The 16,429-nt window shown below is 32.7% G+C and overlaps 1 protein-coding gene across 1 annotated transcript in view; it reads right to left on the bottom strand.

Moving 5' to 3' along the window:
- Positions 1–16,429, bottom strand: part of Reck (Reversion-inducing-cysteine-rich protein with kazal motifs) — a 164,840-nt gene that overhangs the window by 5,069 nt on the left and 143,342 nt on the right. The window contains exons 9-14 of the mRNA XM_076401879.1: positions 11,647–11,893; positions 4,866–5,062; positions 4,664–4,806; positions 2,999–3,134; positions 2,722–2,938; positions 1,815–1,963 (exon numbers count right to left, since the gene is read on the bottom strand). Of these exons, the coding sequence (XP_076257994.1) occupies positions 1,815–1,963; positions 2,722–2,938; positions 2,999–3,134; positions 4,664–4,806; positions 4,866–5,062; positions 11,647–11,893 (1,089 nt within the window). The remainder of the gene's footprint in view (positions 1–1,814; positions 1,964–2,721; positions 2,939–2,998; positions 3,135–4,663; positions 4,807–4,865; positions 5,063–11,646; positions 11,894–16,429) is intronic.

Raw genomic sequence — 16,429 nt, 5'->3', positions numbered from 1 at the left:
GAATTTCTCAGGATGATAAAACGCTTTGACACAGTTCTTTCTTCAGGGCTTTCTCAGCAAATATTCAAATCTCATCATTCTGCAGGCACTCTATGTCCCGTCTAGCTTTGTCAGATTATTTCTCGAACCAAAACAAACCGCTTCAATGATATTCTTGAGGACACTAAATTCGAATTCAAGAAGGCTATGAAGGCTACTCCAGAAATTTGTCAACAACTGTTTTAAGGACTAGAGAAAACGTTGGCATAAATACTGCGTATAGGCAAAATAATATGACTACCGTGCAATATAGTACATCTTATTGCATATTGGTAACACTGTTTCCATGTAAATTATGCGACGAATTGTTCAACGTTTCAGAAACGAAAATATTTACTGTAATGACAGCATACAGAAAATATGGTAAAACATCATCAGCGAAGAAAAATGTGAGCGAAACCCAAAGTTAACTCACAGAGACATACAAACATTAAAACGAATTGTGGCTAGCTAACAAAAAACTATCGCCGAAAAAGTAACAGTAAAACTCAACACTAACTTGAATAATACCGTATTTACCGACAAAAACGGTACGGCGGGAACTCCACAAGACTATGTTAACATTTATGGATGAACTGCGACTGCGAAACCCTCTATAAGATGGACCCTTGATGATTCGAAGAAATTGGTACAGTCACATGAATCGATCTGCTCGAATCTTGGTGGAAACATCATGATATTCATCTGGTCATTTAATCACATCACTAGCCGCTTTATTACGAATGTATCTCTTGACATCCTCAATGGCAACTTTTTACTGTTTGACTGTAATATTGACGCCAAACACTGCCATATTACAAAGTGATAATCATAATTTCGCTCACACATCAGCAGAAAAAGGGACAGTCTTAGTTTGAGGAATATCTGAATACCATCCCTGGATAGTACAATCGCTCGACCTCCACATAATTGAATCGTTATGGAGAGTTTTACAGTAGTGAGTGAGACGTATATTTCCACATCCAATATCTTTGAAGCCAATGGTGGATGTTTTATTATAAGATTGGGACAACAATCCATTGGAAACTATTTGGACTAAGAACTGCAATTGCTTGAAGGACGAATGATCCCCTGTATATTATATCCAAGAGAATATACGTCGAAGACATGAACACGAAAAATTAAATAGGTTTTATCACTAAAGAATAACAGTATTTATAATGTTATAAATGCTGAAACTATAAGCACTTAAGCAAAATAGTAAACTAACAGCTGACCTTTTATTCTAAATACTGTTTTAAAAACAAATTTTTTTAGTTTAAAAAAAATATACAAAATCTATCGACATTGGGGCATAGATGTAATTTATGTTTGTGAATGCAATTGTAGTAGGCAACAGTGGGACATTCGACAAGGAATAACCATCGCAGTCACGCCAGTAACCACGCTGGGTAAGCCCGGATGCCTTATGGAACGGTCTCTAACTTGGTTACTGGCTAGTCGGTAGGCTTAATGCCAAGTACCATCAGTGGGACTTTTCTGTATTTACTAGAAATGCCCTTTAGTGGAAATATTTTCTTGCTTATATATTTTATTTAAATATTTGTGGTACTTTAACGAAATCTCTCCACTATCATATTTGTTATTTTTATTTTTAAATAATCACAATCAATTTAGCATTTATTTAAAATCGGTTGATTTATAATTAAACAACTTTTAGTTTATAATTGATGGGTATTTGAGTGCTTTCCAAGAAATTACATAAAACCCGACAGTGATTCGGACAGAAATAGCGAGCAGCCCGAAATTCCTGACTGCTTTATAATTATACTCACTGCATTCGTACTGCTTGCATGGTTTATGCATTAGAGATAAACACGTCTGATAGTTGGGAACACACTTGTGTCCTATGGGGCAAATATTTTGCTTGCAGGGGTTCTGACAAGGCGGCAGCTCTATATCCGCATCGTTTAATCCAGCACACCTAGAAAGCAAACATATACGTAAACATATTTACGTTTCATCGCGTAAATCCTTTTAACATATAAATATATTTTGTCGTTTTACAAGAATTTATGTTCTATAAAGAAAATAACTAAATCAAAATTCGCCTGAAACCTATATTTTATTATAAAACGAAATACTGTTCTCATTTTTGTAAATATTACATGATTTAAGTGTTCGTAAAGAATAGTTTTAGTAGTACTAGATGACTGTGGGTGGGAGGCTTACGCTTAACAGTACCATTAACATTCCATCTTTTTAAATTAAAATGAAAATGAACAGGTTCAGTTGAGATCCTAGAGAATCTCAAAAAACATGTTAGTGCTAATGACATTAAAAACAAAAACAAAAAAATATATATATATATATATATATATATATATATATATATATATATTTGTTGATCTTAGCAATGTGGCTTTTCGTTTAAAGCAATTAAACGAAATATTAAAAATGACAAAACTTGAACAGCAAATGATCTACTGAGTTGAAATATTGAAACAGCATTGAATTATAACACAAAAGTTTTTCTATATATTTTTTGTTTCAGAAAACAAGAAAAAAAATTATGACATACATACATTTTTGACAGGTTACACAAACGTTAAGACAATTTTTTACATTTAATAAACAAATACTAAACATTTAAAGGGAACTTAATAAAACAACAACCGCCACAGAAATGTGACCTTACAAAAAATTTGGTGTTTTGAAAATGAGTTTGTACTCCATACTTACTTTGCTAAACAGGCAGAAGGATACGTAATTCCATTCCTTCCGCATACTGGGACATAGTGCGGCGGACAATTGCAAGGCAAAGTAGTATAAGCCGTGTTTATCCCGCCTACCGCACTATTCTCACACTGCCTCTTACTACAAATTAGTTCTCCAGCGTAACAACTGCAACTATTACAATCAATATCGAAAGTGGAGCCATGTAGTTGATGAGTGCTTCCTGTAAAATACAAATTGCATTATTTTATCACACCATACACCAAGAGCTAAGGCAAATTACCCAATAAACATGATGTTAACGGTATACAAGGTAACGGTTGACACTCTTCTATCTTGTTCCTGTTGCATTTGCATATTTTCAAGCAACCCTTGGGATTATTAGGAATGGGTATGCGGACATAAGAACCATCAGGAACCTGCAAAAGTAAGACAACAACATCAATCAATTGGAACTAGATATGTTGGTCGCCCAGAAAAATCTGGATGTTTAAAAAATATATAATAGGTCAATTGAAAAGCCCTGGCCTACCAGAGTAAAACACATCTTTTTTGGCATAACTAGTTTTTTTTTTGTTCAACATAATTCCCTTCAAAGGTGATACACTGATCATAGCGATCATTCAACTTTTCGATACCATTTTTGTAGTACGATTTGTCCTTTGTTTAAAAATCGGCCACAGTTTCGTCGATCACCTCTTCACTCGAAAATTTCTTCCCAGCGAGCATTCTTTTGAGATTTGAGATCAGGAAATAGTCGCCGAGGGCCAGATCTAAAGAATACGGTGGATGAGGAAGCAATTCGAAGCCCAAATCATGGATTCTTTGCCATTGTTTTCACTGACTTATGACACGGTCCATTGTCTTGGTGTAGCAGCACTTTCTTTTTTTTTAACGCGGACGTTTTTTGACGATTTCATATTTCAAACGGTCCAATAACGCTATGTAATAGTCGCTGTTAATGGCCCTTCCTTTTTCTAGGTAGTCAATGAAAATTATACGCATAAACATCCCAAAATACAGACGCCATAACCTTGCCAGCCGACTATTTCGTTTTCCCATGCTTTGGAGCGGGTTTATCGTGTGCAGTCCACTCGGATAACTATTGATTGGACTTCGGTGTGAAATGATGTAACCACGATTCATGCATTGACACATATAGACGCAAAAACTCGAATTTATTACGTTTGATCATCTTTAAACACTGCTCCAAATAATCAACTCGTCGTTGTTTTTGGTCATAAGTGAGCTCGCGTGGCACCCACTTTGCACAGAGCTTTCTCATACCCAAATATTCGTGAATAATATGATGTACACGTTCAGTTGATATCCTTAATGTGTCTGTTATTTCATTTAATTTCAATTTAGGGTCATTCAAATTATTGTGAATTTTTTATTGAGGTTTTTGTTGGTAACAACCTCTTTTGGGAGACACTTGGTGGTTGATTTTCCTGGGGCAGTGTCCGGAAATTCGTTATCAAGCCTTCAAGTCTTTGGTTCAACAAGTTTTTGGTTCAACTGTATTTTTTCCTTTCAAAAGCTAATTACTTTATGAACACGCGAAATTACTTTTTATCCGTTTTTTTAACAATAACAAAAGTTGCTTCACGCAAAATGCTATAATTCACAAAGTAATGATCCAACAGTCATTTATACACGCATCTTTTGAGGCTTAATGCTAACTAAAAAATATATGGATTTAATTCTAGTGGCGCCACCTATGTATCAGGTCGGGGACTTTTCGATTGAACTGTTAAATTCATATGTCGGCGGATATATATTAATATATTGAAATGTATATTTTTAATAAGTAACATTTTAAAATGTTTATTAAAAATAATTTAGTGTTTTTAAAATGTTTAAGATATCTTTTTTTTAATATGGCCAAATATATCGACATTTTTTTCGGCATCTCTAATTGGAACAATATAAAACCCAGGACTCTTACCATATATTGAGATACCTCGCCCAGTTTGCATCCAGGTTGACAAATATAAGGCTTACAATTGATTCCGTGTATACAGTTCTTGTTGATGAGACATATTTCATTCGATTCGCAAGGATTTCCCTTGCAAGGACTAGAGACTTGACCTGCAAAATTATTCTAAATGTGAACAAAAGTTTCCGTATATATTTCTTGTACATTTTACCTGATATTTTTGGATACGTCATTGTGGAGGGGTACAAATAATCATCTAGTCTAATGCAGGACATGTTTGGGTCTTCGGGTGATAAGGAATCACAAATGGATTCAGGCGAGTGAATTGGAGATATTCTGGTCCAGTCTACGCACTCGGTCAGTATTTGAAGACATACATCTTTACAAATTTGGTTTGCATGCGACTGTCTGAAGAATAGAAATAAATCAATAACAGAAAATTAATTTTTTATTGTTAAATAATATCTCAGTTACGTTACTGAAAATCGCATCTGAACATAATTACTTGTTCAATGATACAGTATGAAAAGTGAAAAGATTTTGGTATTAAAATATATTATAGTCTATTCAAAGTTTCTTTAGTAATGCGTCATGGATATTTGTAACGTCGAAACATTACAATGTTGTCTCAAATCTGAGTTTTGGTTCAGTTTGATTTTGACATGCAAGAAAATTTTAATCTAAATAAAATAACTGAAAAAAATTTTATCAAATATAATTGATTTTAACATTATGGTATATCTGAAAACTACAGTTAATTATACATCCACAATAATTTGTAGGTAAGAGTTAACACCTCTTAACACTAATGCATTAAAGAATTTTGCATTCGCAAAACGTACGCAAAATTACTCAAAGTATTAGTTATTATTATTACAGACTAAAAACCGACAAACGTTATTTTAACGATTTGATTATTTTGATCAATTCTCAATCGCTCCGTAATGTAGGTATAGTAATATAATTTCGTTTGAAAATGCCGAAAACAGTAGATATTCAGGGTCACAAATTGATTGCGGCTTTAATACAACAACTCGAAAGGTAACGAAACAATAGAGGCCCCTTTTTGCCTATAATTTCCATTAGAGAGGTAATTATTGATGATATTTAATAATATAAGTCCCTACTATTTTATTGAAAATGTTTTTAACAGGTTGCTTCCGCGCTAAATATTAAAAAAATAAAGTATGGGTAATGTGAATACAAAATGAAATAGAATACGTTAGATTTACCCAAGAAAACCCGTCTACATACAAAGTGGGTTACGAAACTTGACCATCTTGATATTGGCTCTATTCGAGACCAAATATACGAACGTATATTATAACGTATAAGAACAGTAAGTACACAAACTACTTTATCGATATAAACATAATTTTATAAAATTATTTTAGAGAAAATTGTCTGTCTGGAAAGTATACATAAAAGAGTTAGAGATATGCAGCTTTTTGAGGGATGTAAGACATCCTTTCATACACCCCTACAGGGGTTTAAATGGCGTAAAGATAACCCTTGGAAAGGTTTAATGGAACTTTCAGACATTGTCTTAGAATGAATTCAATTTTTGAAGGCATAAAATAAGACGAAGGATGATAAACTATTTGAATATGTGCATCTTGATGAAACTTGAATATTTCAAAATGGTTCATTGTGGCACACTTGGCAAGACAGTAACAAAAAAGTACATTCGATTAGGTTTTGTTGGTCATTATATTAATCATTATTAATAATTAGTTGCAGATATATTACTGATCGAGAAGGATATTCTATCAAAAACTGTTTGGATATGTGGAAAGCAGCATTGTGAACCATAACACCTTCGGTTTGGATGAACTCGATAAGACATACAGAGGCGGTAATTGATAAATGGTGGAATCTTAAACAGGTTTTAGACATATTAGAAATGAACAGTGTAGTGATTGAATTGGACAGTGAGTCGGAAAGTGAAAGTGATTGAAGGAAACTTTCAGGATGTGATAATGCTGTGCAATGATGGAAATTCTTGAGACAGAGTGATGAGAGTGGAAACAACTAAAGGTATGCACATAACTAATTGAATGTAACTGTAGAAAACAGTATTGTAGGGCGTTAAAGATTTGATACAAGACAGATATGATTGTAATTGTTCAAATTTAAACATAAGCATTAGGTTAGAACGTATGAGGAGATAATGAATACTAACTGTTTTGTAGGTATGGTAAATGCATTAGACAGAATTGAGTGATTAATTTTAGGAAGAATGGTGTACTCAGATAGTAGCAGAAGAAATAAAATATACAGTGATACCAAGATGACTTAACAAGTAAACACAGCATCGAAGGAAACAAGAACTAAACGTAAAAAGGTAAGTATACTCTGGAATGAAAGTAAAATAACTTTCTCGGATATGCAATTGTTAATTAAGTGAATTAGGCCTCTGAAGAGTTCAATGTAAACAAAACAAATCTAACCTACAAACTATCATACCTGTATTCCTAATAGTACTTTTAAGTCCTTCGATAATATATGTATTAGATGTACTATAATGTTAAAACAAATTATATTTGATGACTTTTTGTTTAATTATTTTATTTATATTAGAATTTTCTCGTATGTCAAAGCCAAACTCAACTAATACTCAAGAGTTGATGCGGCAACATTGCAATGTTTCGAAGTCACAAATATCCATGACGCATTACTAAAAAAATTTTAAATAGACTATAGGTTCGACCACTACGCTAACAATAACGTGTACACTAGCAATGTGCTCTGCTTTTGCGCTGAGGCCACAACACACCAGCTAAAGAGGCTTAGTCCTCTGGAGGCATCTTGTCAGAAGCCAGACTCTATGGAGATTATTATTTCTGAAGTATCATGCGATATTAGCCCAGGTATATGGTATGTCGGGGAATTATATCCGGATTGCAATTCTTGACACAATGCCATATATGAATGTCATATATCTATATGGACCCAACGATTTGCTTATACAGAAGTATATTATTGTGTGTTGGAACTTGGGACTAGAAAATTTCATCCAAATAGCCAATATATTCTTCTCAATTTAATATCCGGATATTGTTGACATATGATGCTTAGATATTATTTATTTTGAAAGGATATCTAATATTAGCATCTACAGATTTAACCCCACTTTGAAATTGTAAATAGTCAATTCAAAATGCTAGACTATATTCAATATGGAAGCAACGATTAAAATCTCCAGTTCTAAGAAATCAACAATTGGCGGTATAGTAACCTTTGTGGTCATAAAACACAAGTGCAGCGCTTTATTAACCGATTTCGAAAAAGGAGGAGGTTCTATGTTCAGCTGTATATTGTTTTTATTATATGTTTTAATATATGCCGATTTCTCCGTCAATTATGGATCGATTTTCAAAATAATTTTCTTATTCGAAAGAGTGCACTTCCGAGGTGGGGCCAATGGAACTAAATCAGGACCTGTTGGGGGAAGGGGAGAAATTGAGGGAAACGCTCAAAGTCATGTACAAAGTTTTCACATATTTTTTATCTAAGAAAATATGTAGAAATGTCAAAGACGGTTACTTCTATGGTGAAATATAATATAGTTGAGTTAGAACATTTGTCAAATCACCTAGGTTTAATTCGCGGACCTCGGGGCTTGAAGCGCTTCTTATTTTCACTCATTGTTTCTTTTATACTATTTTCCTCATACTAACCTTTACTTGGCCTACCCATAGTAATATTATTAAATAAAATAACTGCGTAATTTATTGCGTAAATATCTAACACGAAAAAGCGAAAAATAAAATAGTGTTAACAAAAATTGAACCGACTTCAAAAAATAAATAAGGAATTCACTAAAAATTGGAAAATAATCAAACTTAGATTTTTAACACAAAAAAACAAACAAATAAAAATAATTAAAAACCTTATTTCACCTATCCACTACACGTATTTTATATTCTAGTATATACACACAATTTAACTTAATACCTACAATATAATTTTTGTTACTACCAACTGATCAGTTTGTATAATAATATATAATAAATAATAATATAATTTTGAGACATATACAAAAAATTAAATTACCAACAAAACAACTCTAAAATAACATAACTGTTCGAGTTTGATTGTTGATGTTTATTTATTTCAGTATTTTTGTTATGTTAACTAAAAATAAGATGTTTCCAAACTTTTGAACGGAATGCATATCGTTAAGTAGTATACACAACGATGGTGATGTTATTTTTTATTTTCTTATTTCTATATATTAAGAGAAAGCAACGCTATTAAAAGATCCCCCGTAGATTTTAGTGGTCGATGTGATGTAATCTGTTTAGGTTTTTGGATTTTCATGATCACCAATCTGGAAATGTTGTTTATGTTGTAGTTTCCAGCACAAATATTTAGATTGAAATCAATCATAGCCTTTCAGTTTGGGTATGCGAAAAAGTTAATTAGGTTATACTCAATTCCATTTTACGATGTTTAGAGTGGTTCGTTCTATATTTGTTAATGATATAAAAGCAACATGTTAAAAATGTATCAACATACACGATTTCGTAAATTAATTTGTGATAACTACATTAAAATCCACTGCTTTATAAATGTTTAAATGTGAAAAAATATTTTTTTTACAAAAATGATGTTTAGGTATGTTACTGAAATTAATATTTTCGTAAATAGAATTTGAATATAATGAAATATAATTTGAATAGAATTCCATATTATGGAATTCATCCAAACCGAAGGTTTTATGGTTGGCAGTGTTTCCTTTCACATATCCAAACAGTTTTTGTATTGTAACTTTTTCCATACAAAGGATGTAATTGACAAATGGCAGAATCATGAACATGTTTTAGACAGATTAGAAATTAACAGTTTAGTTATTGAATTGGGCAGTTAGTCGTAAAGTGAAAGTGACTGAAGAAAACTTTCAGGATATGTGATAATGCTGTGCAATGCTGGAAATACCTGAGACAAAGTGATGCGAGTGGTAACAACTAAAGGTATGCACATAATTAATTGAATATAACTATATAAAATGGTATTTTAAGGGCATGAATGATTTGTGTGCATAGATATGATTATAATTGTTCAAAATTAATCATAAGCATTAGGTTAGAACATACGAGGACAGAACGAATACTAACTGTTTTGTAGATATGGTGAAGGCATATTTTATTCAGCGGACAGAATTCAGCGATTTATTTTATCAAGAAGGATGTACACAGGTAGTAGCAGAAGAAATAAAAATACAGTGATATCAAGATGACTTGCCAATTAAACACACCATCCAAGAATACAAGAACTAAACGTAAAAACTAAATATACTTATAATCGAATGAAAGTAAAATTGTTTTGTCAGATATACAATTGTTAATTAGGTCGATTAGGTCTCCAGAGTGATAACACTACATAAAAAACGCGCCTAGAAACTCTACCTCATGGATGGTGTGGAAAAGAGTTAAATGCAAACAAAACAAATCTAACCTTCAAACTATTATACCTGTGTTCTTAATTGTAGTTTTAAGTCCTTCGTATTATCTGTATTAGATGTACTATAATGTTAAAATAAATTATATTTGATAACATTTTTTTTTTTTCAATTATTTTATTTAGATTAGAATTTTCTTGTGTCTATATCTATAGGTCTACTATAGTAAGTGGGCCAAGATACTAAAGGACGGATTAATTACACCAACACCTTGAGATATCCACTGTTACTCAGGAAATCAGGATAACCTCAAGGAAGTACGAGCACACACCGCACTTATGTTATCGAGTATCGAAGTATTGCTACTCTTGGACAATATCAGAACAGAATACAGACTCATTCGATTTGAAAGAAAAACCATTTGATCTTGTGTAGTGTAGTGTAGAAAGATGCATTTAATAGAAAAAAAGCAACACTTACAAATCACTAATAGACTAGAGACTACGTTACGACTACGTAAAGACAATTGTAAATTAGTCGACAATGACAAGTAACAATCTAATAAATAATTGTCAAAATTTCACTAATCCATATCTAATTACCCCATTATTTATAACAATATGGTGTATAATTTATATATTTTATTTTCGTTTTAATAAACAATACTTACAGCAAATTTTGCATTCAGCTTTTCATTGCTCTATTGTTTTTATAGATAAGCTTATTAAAATAACACCCTCATTTGTTTATTGTTTCCCAAAGGTAATATTGAGAGTAATTGTCAGATTCAGAGTATAGCCAATGATGTAGGAAATATTATTATTAACTCACTTCACAGAAAACTACACTATCGAAATTTAATATTTTAGGCCCTGTTTATCCATATACGCCAAAACTGTAAAATGGTCTTATGAACTATGCATTTTGCAAGTAGTATTCGGCATGCTGATTATGTAGCCGTTTGCCAAATTGAATTATCTCTTATAGTTTGCGAGATATAGGCTATCGCAATTTTTCATTTTATACCCTGTTTTTCCATATGTGAGTGATTAAGAGACTTTAATGTGAAAGAACAGAAACGAATTGTCAATAGGCAGCCACTAAATGGTTCCAGCATTTTGTTCATAGTTGGTTAGCGCGTTAGAAAAGTGTTTTACCTTTTGAGACATGCATCTTCGCTTAAACTAAATGGTAATAAGAAAGAAAACTGTCTGGCAAATATGGCAACTAGAATGAAAGGTCTTGTTTAATCATCGCTGTTTAAAGTTTGAAATATATTGATATATGACCAAACGATGTAATGCTACAAAATAATGTTCTTACGTTTCTGCTACAAAAAGTTGTTGTGTCTTTTAATACACTCAAGCTCACCAACTAAAATGTATAACGATTCTCCACAATACTTTCGTTTAGTTTGAATTTCTAGTTTTGTCCCTTTCTGATTTTTTCTTTAATTTACTTTTTATGAACTAACATATTTGCCATGACCTAAACTCGATAATAGTTATATAGAACGTGATATATTCAATGACTAGACTCAATAAATTAAATATTTTAAAAAAATGGATTTCAGATTTAATATACTGACCTTGAACATGGTTTAATCTGTAAGCCGCACGCAACTGCTTTCCAAATATTCGCATATTTCTCCATCGATTTTAGTGGCAACGTCAAACCCCTTAAAGTGATGTTACTCTGGTTTTGCCATAGAGTTACCTCGCTCCTGGCGGCTTCATCGGCTTGAGATGTACACGATCGAAACAGTTCGGTCGGTCTGTTATTGAAGTTGGTGCAAAACGATAAACCGTCACACCCAAGTTCACAGGGTTCATCAACTGAAATTAATCGTTGCTATTAATACTAATAAATTAAACTTAATTTTACTAAAAAGTAACTAAAAATCATGTGGATTTATTGCTAGTAGCGCCCACTTTGTCGTAGGCCGGGTACTATTCAAATGACCGTTAAATATATATCTATAACAAAGTCTATGCAGTAAAACCTTAATAATCTAGGTTAAAAATAGTGATGGATAACTTAATAAAGAGCTCGATTTACTGAAGCTGGAAATATATAAAATGCTGATCTCAAATCTCAAAAGAATGCTCGTTGGGAAGAATTTTTCGTTGAATGAAGAGGTGATCGCCGAAACTGAAGCCTATTTTGAAGCCAAATCGTACTACAAATATGTTATCGAAAAGTTGGAGGGTCGCTATAATCAGTGTATCACCCTTGAAGGGAATTATGTTGAATTAAAAAAAACAGATTTTGCCAAAAAAATGTATTACTATGGTAGGTAGCGGACTTTTCAATTGACCTGTTACACCGTGTCAAAAATCCATGAATTGGGCTTCGAATTGCTTCCTCATCTACCGTATTCTCCAGATCTGCCCCCCAGCGACTATTTTCTATTCTCAGATTTCAAAAGAATGCTCGCTGGGAATAAATTTTAGTCGAATGAAGAGATGATCAACGAAACTGAGGCCTATTTTGAAGCAAAGGACAAATCGTACTATAAAAATGTTATCGAAAAATTGGAGGGTCGCTATAATCAGTGTACCACCCTTGAAGGGAACTATGTTAAATAAAAAAACAGATTTTGCCAAAAAAATGTGTATTACTATGGTAGGTAGCGGACTTTTCAATTGACCTGCTACACCGTGTCAAAAATCCATGAATTGGGCTTCGAATTACTTCCTCATCTACCGTATTCTCCAGATCTGCCCCCCAGCGACTATTTTCTATTCTCAGATCTCAAAAGAATGCTCGCTGGGAAGAAATTTTAGTCGAATGAAGATATGATCGACGAAACTGAGGCCTATTTTAATCAAAGAACAAATCGTACTAAAAATGGTATTGAAAAGTTGGAGGGTCGCTATAATCAGTGTATCACCCTTGAAGGGAATTATGTTGAATAAGAAAAACTAATTTTGCCAAAAAAATATGTTTCACTATGGTAGGCCGGGGTCAATTTACCTGGTATATTACAAACTGTTAAAACCTAATAAATCTGAGATCGATCCATGTCGAGCATGACTTATGGGGAGAAGTTGTAGAAAATTATGGAAAATATATTACTTAATACGTATTGAATCAATGTTTCTCAATAAATAAATGGAGATAGTGAATAAAAAAAGTGGAAAAATGATCAAAATCCATACAATCACCTAATATGCATATATTTTAAATATATTCTGCTATCTTTATAATTTTCGTACAACCTTTGGAGATTTTATTCAGCGAGAATATTCAGACCTTGGATTGCTATATCCCATATCAATTTCAATCATCATTTTATGCCAATAGTTCTTCATGACTAATAAGGAGAAATTTTCTCAAACCTGGTGCGTTTCTGAAATCAGTGGTTCTTAAAAACTTTACAACAATGCTATCGTTATTTAGTTACCGAAACATTATTTTAAATTTTCCATTCTACATAACTACTTCTTCAGCTTCATTAAAAACGATACTCGCTCCAACTTAATTCCTTCAATAATTAACATGACTTCCTAATTAATATTTAGACATTTTAATTGACTTTCAATTTGATTGGTAAATGAAGAAATGAAATAAGGCTCAAAAAATGTGGTAATTTGAAATGCATCCACACGTTAAAGTACGATTTGTATTCAACATATATATTTGTTAACAGACATCCTTGAACGTTTTGCATTTCCTATCATAAACAGTTTTAACTTTGCTGAAACGATTTCGATTTTAATTCCACAGCTGAAGCGGAATGAAGTAAGTGTCAAACATAGATTAGCAATATAAATGTAGAATTTAATTACAATGTTTCGCCGATTTATCGAAGAATGCGGTTTAATGAAATTCTGATTTTCCAATTTACTTTAACATTATGATGCTATAATCTCTTAGTATAGCTTAGTTCAGAGAATTCAAAACAAGATATCAGTTAAAATATAACAGTCGTAGATATATTTATATCGCTACAATTGAACAGAATTATTAATTCATTTGGTTTTATACGTTGTTTTACATTCAATAAAGACAATGGTCTGGATTGACATCCAATTAATATTTCATATCAAAATTTTAACTACTATTTCAATTTAATTTCATTTTTTCCTTATCTAATGAAGCTGAGGTAACGGGTTGGAGAAAAAGCTATTAGGCATTTTCGTATTTTTCAAAGTGAATTTAGTCATATATATTTCGAATACGAATCAATGATCGTTTTTGTTGATAACTTTGCGACTTTCTGGTAAAGCCTGGTAAAGCCATAATTCGACATATTAAATCTGTTCAGAGATTTCAGGGTAAAACACTGAAAAATCTGATTTTTACAAGCCTGGTTGAAAGCAGCTTTACGCCTGTACGAAAGATTTGTAGAGATGTAGGTACATGGTATATGGGCAAGGCTAGATCCGAGCATTATGACTGATTCATCAAATTTTAATTAAACTAATAAAGCTGTATGTCTTGACCGGTTGTAATGATGGAAGACAACGCCTTTCCTAATAATCACTAATAATATTCTTACTGAAGAAAACATTTTAAAAATCCTCAAAATGATTTTGAATGACCTGTAAATTGAAACTGAATGAAATAGCAGACACTCTAGAGATATCAGTTAAATGTGTACATCGAATATTTGGGTATGAGAAAGCTCCGTGCAAAGTGGGTGCCACGCGAGCTCACTTTTGACCAAAAACAACGACGAGTTGATAATTCGGAGCAGTGTTTGAAGATGATAAAGTGTAATAAACCCGAGTTTTTGCGTCGATATGTGACAATGGATGAAACATGGCTCCACCATTTCACTTCGAGGTCAAATCGACAGTCATCCGAGTCGGCACACGATGAACCCGCTCCAAAGTGTGGGAAAACGCAACAGTCGGCTGGCAAGTTTATGGCGTCTGTATCTTCGGATGTACGTAGAATAATTTTCATTGACTACCTTGAAAAAGAAGGGACCATTAAAAGCGACTATTACATGGCATTATTAGACCGTTTGAAGGAAGTCGCCGAAAACGGCCGCATTTGAAGAAAAAGAAAGTGCTGATTCACCAAGACAATGCACCGTGTCACAAGTCAGTAAAAACAAATGCAAAAATTCATGAATTGTGTTTGGATTCGCTTCCTCATCCACAGTATTCTCCAGATCTGGCCTCCTGCGACTATTTTCTGTTCTCAGATCTCAAAAGAATGCTCGCCGGGAAGAAATTTTAGTCGAATGAAGAGATAATCGACGAAACTGAGGCCTATCTTGAAGCAAAGCACAAATCGTACTACAAAAATGTTATCGAAAAATTGGAGGGTCGCTATAATCAGTGTGCCACCCTTGAAGGAAACTATGTTGAATAAAAAAAAAACAGATTTTGCCAAAAAAATGTGTATTACTATGGTAGGTAGCGGACTTTTCAATTGACCTGTTACACCGTGACAAAAATCCATGAATTGGGTTTCGAATTGCTTCCTCATCTACCGTATTCTCCAGATCTGCCCCCCAGCGACTATATCCTGTTCTCAGATCTCAAAAGAATGCTCGCTCGGAAGACATTTTAGTCGAATGAAGGGAATTATGTTGAATAAAAAAACTAATTTTGCCAAAAAAATTTGTTCTACTTTGGTAGGCCGGAAACTTTTCATTTGACCTGTTACCTTTTTTGCTCATTATTGTTGATTGATTGAAAAAAGGCTCGCCTTCCTTTCGTTGCCCTATAAATTTAACAATATAAACTCTGTCCGTTACAGATTTCAATGTTAAATCATATATAATTAAGTATCGAGCTTCTTTTGATTTATAGAAATGGTTAAAAAATCATTTTAAATCTCTTCCATCAAAAAGGGCAATTTGTAGGACCGTACATAAAATTTCAAGTTAAAGAAAATGTATACTTGTATAAATTACGCAAGTACGAGTAAGTCTGATATGAATATATATCTTCAACGTCATTTTATTTTCGTTGTCAGCTTCATATTAAATTCCCTTGACTCATTATAATATGAGCATCAAAAGGAAATAACCTTTTTTGATCAAGTTTGTAATTTGTAGTATGATGGTGAAAATAAATATTAGATGGTTGCATATATTTGGATCAGCGATGTCTATTGGTGTATATGCCATTATTTGTCACTGTTATGATCCGCCAACATAATTAGTTACCCGTACATTTAGTACATTTAGCTACCAGTATTTTAACTGTCAGTACCTATCGTAATAATCACAGATCATTTCATTATATTCCATGTATAATTTCACCCTTGTCATTGAAAATTGGTTTCTCAGGGACGTTTTATTATATTTTCAGATCTCCCTACCACCTCGACATCAAAATCTCACACACTTATTTGCTTTATTTATTTTGCTATTTATTGAGTTAGAAGTTGTTTTATAATTTATTTTG

The sequence above is a fragment of the Rhynchophorus ferrugineus genome, unplaced genomic scaffold, assembly GCF_030347505.1.
Source record: "Rhynchophorus ferrugineus isolate W39M unplaced genomic scaffold, kcgeb_rfMv2 rfM1, whole genome shotgun sequence".
Classification (NCBI taxonomy): domain Eukaryota; kingdom Metazoa; phylum Arthropoda; class Insecta; order Coleoptera; family Curculionidae; genus Rhynchophorus; species Rhynchophorus ferrugineus.
Note: the sequence above shows the minus strand (reverse complement) of the source record. Positions and strands in the feature narration are given on the sequence as shown.